This window comes from Mus caroli, chromosome 1 (genome assembly GCF_900094665.2).
Source record: "Mus caroli chromosome 1, CAROLI_EIJ_v1.1, whole genome shotgun sequence".
Lineage (NCBI taxonomy): Eukaryota > Metazoa > Chordata > Mammalia > Rodentia > Muridae > Mus > Mus caroli.
The window spans coordinates 171,279,766-171,288,441 of NC_034570.1; the positions used below are offsets into that span (position 1 = coordinate 171,279,766).

Genomic DNA, 8,676 nt, shown 5'->3' on the forward strand with positions numbered 1-8,676 from the left:
GAGACAGGGTTTCTCTGTATAGCCCTGGCTGTCCTGGAACTCATTCTGTAGACCAGGCTGGCCTCGAACTCAGAAATCTACCTGCCTCTGCCTCCCAAGTGCTGGGATTAAAGGCATGTGCCACCACGCCCGGCTATTGTTTCTTTTTATTTATTTACATTTCAAATGTTATCCCCCTTTCCAGTTTCCCCTCAGCAACGCCCCCATTCTATCCCCCTCCTCCCTCCTGCTTCTACAAGGGTGTTCCCCCACCCACCCACCAACTCCTGCCTCACTGCCCTAGCATTCCCCTGCACTGGGGTTTCGAGTCTTCACAGGACCAAGGGCCTCCCCTCCCCTTGATTCCAGATAAGGCCAGATTGAATTTTAAACAGTACAATTTTAATGGAAGTATTAGCCTCATGTGGGCAGTGGCTGTTGTATGGGATATCAACCATGCAGAGGACAAATACAAGAATAGACCAGAGACCAGCTATTTTCTCTAAAAAATCATGTTAGTGGTTATATTTGTCTCAGGCCTGCCTCAGAGTCTTCAAAAGCAGTATATACAAAGAGAGGAATGAACAGGACCAAGCACCAATAAAACTCTATCCACGGACACCAAGATTTGAATTCAGCTTTTTTTATTACTATTAACATGTTGCAAAAACATTATTTTCCTCTGGATGATATTTTTCAACTCTTTAAAAAAATATGAGATTTGCTCGTAGCCCACGGGTTATAAGAGAGTAGGTAGAGGGCCAGCCTGTCCTGCAGGCTGTAGTTCACTGCACTGACCTTGGCTGTGGGTGGATGCTTTAGGGAGAATCAGAGGTCAGGTTAGTGAAGATGCTGCTCAGCTTGAGGGAGCGAGCAGCAGAATGATCGTCCTGGCTAGATAACCAACTGTCCATCAAAGGTGGTGTGGTAGTGTCCTCTTAGAACAAGCTATGCTGGGATGTTCTCTAATCCCGCGGACATGGAGAAGTTAGGGGGACTTACGGAGGCTGTAAACACACCATTTTCCAGGTTATAGTCACTCACCCTCACTTGGTTCTCAGTCCCAGCCACATGGGGCTCCGGGCACTAAGCTGCTTTCCTCGCCTCACTATTTCTGCGACATATTCAGGGTTCCCTGTTAGTGGAGGCCATGTTCGTTTATGACCAGTAGTCATATTTTTCCTTATTGTGACAAAACACTTGGGGTGAACAGCTTATAAGGAGGAAAGTTTTGTGTCACCCCATGGTGTCCTCAAACGCTTCAGCCCATGATTTCTTGGCCTCATTGTTTTGAGCCTGTGGCCAGGCAGAGCATCACGGAAGGACCGCCATGTGACAGAGGAGACCTGTTCACCTCTTCACTGTGAAGTGGTCAGCGAGGAAACCAAACCAAAACCAAAACAACCTAATAAAACCAAAAAGATCTAACTCCACTATGCTCCAACGCTTTAAGGTCTTTACTGCCCGGTCTAGCAATGGTTGGGGGAGTGCTTGCCTGCCATGGAGCTCTGGGTTACCACCGTGTGAATGGACCGGGGTCGTACATGCCTGTAAAACTCAGCACTTAGGAGATGGAGGCAGGAGAACCAGGAGTTCAAGATCATCTTCAGGTACATAGTAAGTTCAAAGCCAGCCCAAGGATACACGGACCCCTGTCTCAAAAATCCAAACAAACAAACAAACAACCTCCAACCAACTAAAGCACCCACCCACCCAAACAAACAAACAAACAAACAAACTCAAAACCATGAGTTAAGCCCTTTAACGCATGAGCCTCAGATCTCAAGATCCAAACTATCGTCGTGAGGAGACTTTACTGAGTACACCCAAAGCCTTCCCTCAAAGAGAGGAGAGTCCCAGGGTCAAACCCCTCTGTGTTCTGCCTCTTAGTCTCCTGTAGCAGCCAGGGCAGCCAGGTGAGAAGGAGGCTTCTGAGCCTGCACCCTCATTTGGTTCCTTCTGTGGATGGGACACACCTCGCCCTGTGATTGCAGAAAGTCTCCCCCCTCTTCTCCTTCTCTGACCAGTAGGGAACCCTAGCGCCCCAGGGGGCTTGGAGTCTATATCCAGAGGAGCCTCTAGGGTCTGTTGTACTAGCCATGGCCCGTCTGGGGGCTGCTGACCGAGGCTTTGGACGTCCAGAGGTGTTTCTCACTGTGACGACTCGGCATCCCTTTCTTCCCCCCTTTCCCTCTAATTTCTATTTTCTTACAGTCGCTATCTCTGCCAAATATGAATGAAAGTATTGGTTAGAGGTTTTACATTTTTATCCCTTTACCAAACTTGGGTCCATCAGATGGTTTCTTTACATCTTTGAATAGACTGCATAAGGAATAGAAAAATGTTAAAAAAGAAAAAAAAAGAAAAAGGAAAAGAGTTCTCTGGGAAGTTTCAATGCAAACATCATAGACAGAGACAATGAACCCATGTATCCATTGGCCGTTGTGACAGCAGCTGGCCCCTGGCCAGCATTGTGTGGCCAGTCTCCTCCCTGTCCTTTCCTCCTGTGGTGTCTGGGGGTAGAGCTGCAGGAAGGATTTGGTGGCCACACTCACCGCATGTGCACAGGATCCTGACTGTGTGCGCTCTGTTTCAGATCATCGCCTTTGATGAGCTAAGAACGGATTTCAAGAGTCCCATAGACCAGTGCAACCCGGTTCATGCGGTAAGTGGCAGCGCTGGGGGTGTGCAGGCAATGTCCCCATAAGTCACCCAGCTTGTGAAGGACAGAGGAGGTTTTAAAGAGCAGAGAACATACTGTCCAGGTCCCGCTTCTAGTCCTTGCTGACAGTTGTTACCGAGTCTTCTTGCTGAGGTCAGCTGAGCTCTTACAATATATCACCAGTCAAGTGTGGTGGTTCCTGTAGCCCAGGGGAGGGATCTGCTGCACTGTAGGGCTGAGTCCTCAAACCCTGGTGCCAGTGACTTTTGGTTCCATATCTGTCACCATGGACAAAGGCCCTGTGTTGGCCAGCATATCTATAGGGTGTGCAAGTGCCATGTATGGACCTCTTGTTCTGTAGGTGTTGGTCAGTGGTTGGGTTTCTCATGGAGAGTAGGTGGATAGATGAAGTGCCAGGAACAGCCCCATTATCTAGTGGGCTTTCATCTCTGGTGCCTGCAGCTTGGGGTCAGCTTGTTGTACATCAGGGATTCGGATGCAGCCTGGTTGATGAGCTCTGGGTTCAGTTTCTGGATGTCTGGTCTAGAACCCAGCTCTGCCTATCTCCAAAGCCCGCTTCCTGACTTTAGCTCAAGCTGGTTCTTGAAAAGACCTGGGTTTATGATACCTAAGCCCCCCTTTGGCACAGCAGCCTTTGATTCTATAAAGTAGAGCCAAACTCTTTCAAAGTCAGCTATAAAAAGCAAACTGGGTTAGTTGAAAGTACCCCTAAGAACCGCTTGAAAGTTTAGTGTTTTTCATAAAAGTTGTAATTTTTAAAACCCGTTTTATTCTCCTCTACCAGCCTTACCATCCACCTGTGATAACTTGGCTTTGCCAGGCCTAAATGGTTTTGCCCAGAGGCTCAGATCTTTCTGGACACTGAGTTTGGCACTAACAGCACACACCTGCTCATCAGTACCCATCGGTGCTCAGAGTGGCTGGAAGCCAAGTGTGCTCACTTCTGAGTGCCAGGAAGTCAGGAGCCCGAGCCCGCTCCTCCAGCTTGTCTAGAGATTTCTGGTAGGATTCCTGAGCAGAATGAAGTAAATCTTAGCCAGCCCCTGTTCCCACTGTGCCAGGCCCATGCCAGGTAGGAGGCACCCGGTGAGACCTGGTGATGCTTTAGCGGAATCTGGTTTTGGCTTATCATGGCAAGTCCCTTATTTAGGTGTCAGGTTAGGACTTGTGTACCCCCTCCCCCCGCCCTCCACTGATAGAGCAGGGGCAGGTGCTTCTGGGGAGAACTGTGCAGAAGCAGCAGTCACTAGGTAGCATTCAGAACTACTTGATGGAAGCAGAAATGGATACTGAAGGGTGAAGGCATGGGCCTCTCTCCACGTCTCTTCCTGTGATGTTGAGATGATGCCCAAGCCTTTGCATACACTTGAGACAGATGCTATACAACTGAACTACATTCAGCTCTCTCTCTCTCTCTCTCTCTCTCTCTCTCTCTCTCTCTCTCTCTCTCTCTCTCCTGCCCCCTCTGTATGTGTGTGTGTGTGTGTTAGTTATGGAGTGAGATCTTTGTGCATGCCAGGGAAACCCTCTACCACTGAGCTCCATTTAGAGTTAAGATGCTCTAACACTTCACGTACTGATAAAACGTTTGGTGGGGCTCTTCCAGGGGTGGGAGGGTTCCCTTTCTATCTTCCACCCACCCTGGGGAGTCTCTGTCACAGAGACGGACAATGTTTTCCCGCAAAGCTCTGGCTTGCAGGAGTGTATGGGTGTCTTATGTCACATGTGCATCTGTATGAACTCTGTCACATGTGTAACTTGTCTTCCCTGGATACTAACTCATCCTGATGTGGCTCCTTCCTCTGGACTGCTGGGCTGCACAGAGATCACCATATTTATGATTCAATTAGAGAAACTGAAGTGTCCCAGCCATCTGCCCCACCATTCCTCCCGCCCCAACTCCCAAGTCCACAAGGAAACTCATTACCATTATGTCGACAGCAAATCACTTCAGTAATGAAGCACCAGAGATACCACAGCTGTGTTCAGCATGGCTTGGAAATCTTGACAGTTACAGCAGAGAGAGAGGAAGCGGGGGCATTTAACGTCTGCTGTGGGCAGCATCCTCTGTCCGGCTTCCTAACCTCTTTCCCTCTTTGCCAGTCTTTGGAGACAGATGGACTTCTAGAAAAGTCCTAGCCCAGGACAGAGTTGGGAGCTGACTCCAGGGAAGGCTTCTTCCTCCAAGCACACTCCCATAGAAAAGGCAAAGCAAGGCAGCAGCCACTAACGAGGATGCAAGTGTGCTGGTCCTGGAGATCCAGGGAGGTGTCTGGGCCTGAGTCACCCAATGAACATATGGTGGCCACTCTGCAGCCAGGCCACCTGCTGTGCATGTGTGGAGACTTCCACTCTAGGAAGGTGAATGCTGAACGGGGAAGGAAGAATGTATGCTTTTTGCCGGGAGTGTTTTCTTAAAAAAAAAGAAAAAAAGAAAAAAAAGGTGCAGCATGTGTGTGCATGCTCATGTGTGTACACACGTGTGCATCAGCTAGAGCTTGACGCCATGTGTCTTCACCGACTGTTCTGCACGGGTTTTGCTTGTTTCTTTTAGCTTTTGTCTTTTAAGGCTGGTTCTTTTGCACGAATGGAAAGACAGGTTGGTGGTTCCAACTCTGGACTGCTCTCAGAGAGGACCCAAGTTTGGTTCCTAGCACCCACATAGGTTATAACTCTAGGTACAGGGAATCTGATGCCCTCTGCTGGGTTCTGTGGATACCTACACCCATGTCCACATACCATACCTGGACACACATATATATACACAATTAAAATCATCATCATCATCATGATAGAAGACAGGGTCTTTCACGGAAGTCTTGGATTTGCCGAGACTGGCTGGTAAGCAAGCCCCAGGCATCCTCATGTCCCTAGCACTCAGACTACCAATGTCACTACTCTGGGCTCATTGTGTGGGTTCTGGGATCTGAACTCAGGTCCCCTTGACTGCAAGTGGCCCCTGAGGAGGTAGATGCGAGGCATTCAGACTGGGAAGAGCCACTGGGTGGGTGTCCCTGGCACATGCCCCGGCTTCCTCTGCTCGGGTGACTTCCATGCTTCTTGCGCTCCCAGCCCACCCTTAACCTCCTCTCTCCTTTCTTTCCTGTGCATCCCCAGAGGGAACGGCTGAGGAACATCGAACGCATCTGCTTCCTTCTGAGAAAGGTCAGAGGGGTCCCCCAGGTGGACGGAGGAAGGGTCGCAGAGAAAGGGGTCAGCAGGTGAACGGCAGCAGGGAGGGCAAGGTGGGAACAGGTCTCCGTTCTTTGGAAACCTTCAGAGGCAAGAGGAACTAATTGCAGGAGGTAGCCTTCAGTCGAGTGACAGAAGACACTGGGTATGACCAAAGGCTCTCTGGTGGGACTTGCAGAGTTTCTCTTTTCCATACGATGATGATTGGCATTCACAGCTCCCGTCTCCTCCCAGTCTCTGTTCCTGTCTGTGTTGGGCTCAGGATTTTAATGACACCTCCTGACATAAGGACGTTTTTAACTAAATGCTGAGTGTCCTGAGGGTTGAGCATGTCACTCAACCTTGCAGTTTGGCCATTCAGCAGGAATACCACAGCTGCCCTAAGGCTCCTTTTAAGAGCACAAAGGTGTGCATGCCACTCCCTGAGGTGGGCGTTTGCCACTGTCTGTTCAGCCTCTGTCCTTCCATCAGGAAAGCTAGTCAGCAAAGCTTAGAGAACAGAGACTTGGGGGTGAAACCAGCAAGGTGAACAGCCTTGAACTGATGGCTATCCCTGACTTCAGTACAGAGTGGAGGATGCAGGCCACAGGAACCTGACCTCAGTACAGAGTGGAGGCCACAGGCCACAGGGAAGCCATCTGTCTGCCCAAATGCAGCTTTCTGCCTAAACCGAGCACCCCACAACGCTGTGAGAAAGGAGAGAGTTTTATGAAGTTTTAAAGTCCTCTTCTGTATTTTGCTGGAGAGAGTCTGATCGAGAAGCCAATCATTTCTCTAGCTAATTACTCGCCCCTTTAATGTTTTCTGAGAAACCCCGTTTGTTAGAATTCCACATCTTACTTGTCTCAGCAGGGATGCGTGCTCAGATAAGAGCATGCACTCGATAATATTAGTGATCCAAGGAATAAAGAATAATTTAGAAAATAGCATATAATTTGCATCAAGATATGCAAATGACTTTGTAGATACCATCGCAGACACCAGCAGCACACTCTGGTCACCAATTCCGTATCTCTGGTTTGTTCTTTAAGATAATGCCACTGGCCAGAAAAATCGAACTGTTGTTTCCCAGGCTCCAAGTTGCTGCCCTCTCATCCTGAGCATATCATACTGTGTTCTCTGGCAGGGGATCATCCATATTCATGATTCTTAGCCTTAATCTACCTTATACTGCCTGATCACAGACTGATCACCAGAGGAAATGGCTGGCCCTTGCCCCTGTGAAGGTCCCACTGCCTACAGTCTTAAAGCCGGCTTTTCCAAGGTCAAAGGGAACCTGTGAAGTAAACTGTACACGAATTAGCTTTGACATATGCAAATTTGCATCTGGCCAATTGTGATTTGCATATGCCCCTCTAAGCAGTAGACATATTGTGTTAAAGCAGTGTTTTAATCAGGGACGATTATTGTATTCCAAGAGCCTTTCCCCTTTCTCCTTCCTTTCTGGCTGCTGCTTCCGATGCTAGTTAGACACAATTGTTGCTCACTCTGCTGAGCAGTGTGAGGGAAGACAGTGTAAGATAGACATCAGAGGGCACGGACAGCGAGCTGAACGACTCAGGCACTGTAGCTGTTCAATATCATCCCCTGTAGCCTCATGGCTCCCTGGCTGTGCAGTGGACAGCACTGCAGAGCTACCGAGGCAGAGACCAGTCAAGTGCCTACCCCTTTATTCCTTCCAGGTGTCTCCCTCCTGCTCCAGGCTCTTGCCACAAGGCTGACTTCCAGCTTAGGATGCTACCATCCGTCCTTTGCCCCTGGGTCTGGTTGCTCTGGTAATGGTACCCAAAACCATTTTCACTGATGTTAGGTGAACTTGATGTCTATGAGTGTAATTTTGAGTTGTTGAGACTTCTGCATCTGGCCATTGGGCACTTGCTAGAGCTCACATGTTCTTTAGCTTAACTTGGTAACTCCATAGGCTATTCTCACAGATGCGCTTAGGTGTACTCCCCATGCGGTCTCTCTCTGCTACTTGAATGCCAGCTCTGGAAGGTCGTGATGCTGAGCTGACTGTTAGATGCAGTCACAGTGAGTGAAAAGCAGCATGTGAGCTGCTCCCTCTGTGTTTGTGATGTGAGTTAATAATAGCTATTCTGGCCTCTCTTGTTAGGAGTACTGCCATAGTCTTCATTTTGGGGGTGCCAGAACATTTAATCCATCTCTTTCATGACAGGGTCTCATGCAGCTTAGGCTGGTCTTGAACTCATGATGTAGCAAAGGCTGGCCGTGAGCCCCTCATCCTCCTGCCTCTAGATTGCTGCTTCTGAGATTACAGGTATGTGCCACCGTGCTCAGCTTGCCTGTATTTTAAAATAACTGCTAACCCCATGTCATACTCATTTTCGACTCAGAGGATTCAGAGCCTAACCCTAACCCTAACCCTAACTGTAACCCTAACCCTAACCCTAACCCTCTGTGTTCATATCCCCATGCTCTCTGAAGTCATCATTTAGCTCCACACTCAAGTGTCTGCTCCTAGTCAGTTCCAGGTTCTTTAGGAGTAAAGAACTGTGGTTGTCTTCGTCACGGCTCTATTGCTGTAAAGAGACTCCATGACCAAGACAACTCTTACGAGAGAAAGCATTTAACTGGATGCTCGCTTACAGTTTCAGGGGCTTAGTTCATTACCAAGGCAGGGAGTATGGCAGCATGCAGGCAGATGCTGGGGCTGTAGTTGAGAACTGCATCCTGATCTGTAGGCAGAGGGAGAGTGCCAAAGCCCACCCCAGTGATACACTCCCTCCAACAAACCACACCCACTCCAACAAGGCCACACCCACTCCGACAATGCAACATCTTCTTTTTTTTTTATGTTTTTT

At 48.9% G+C, this 8,676-nt stretch overlaps 1 protein-coding gene across 2 annotated transcripts in view; it reads left to right on the plus strand.

The window, feature by feature from the left end:
- Positions 1–8,676, plus strand: part of Cnih3 (cornichon family AMPA receptor auxiliary protein 3) — a 107,328-nt gene that overhangs the window by 51,151 nt on the left and 47,501 nt on the right. Inside the window, exons 2-3 of one of the 2 annotated variants that reach the window (XM_021169883.2) lie at positions 2,576–2,644; positions 5,780–5,827. In XM_021169883.2, the coding sequence (XP_021025542.1) occupies positions 2,576–2,644; positions 5,780–5,827 (117 nt within the window). Of the gene's footprint in view, positions 1–2,575; positions 2,645–4,952; positions 5,024–5,779; positions 5,828–8,676 lie in introns of those variants that run through there. The other variant, XM_029470907.1, reaches the window with a different exon arrangement.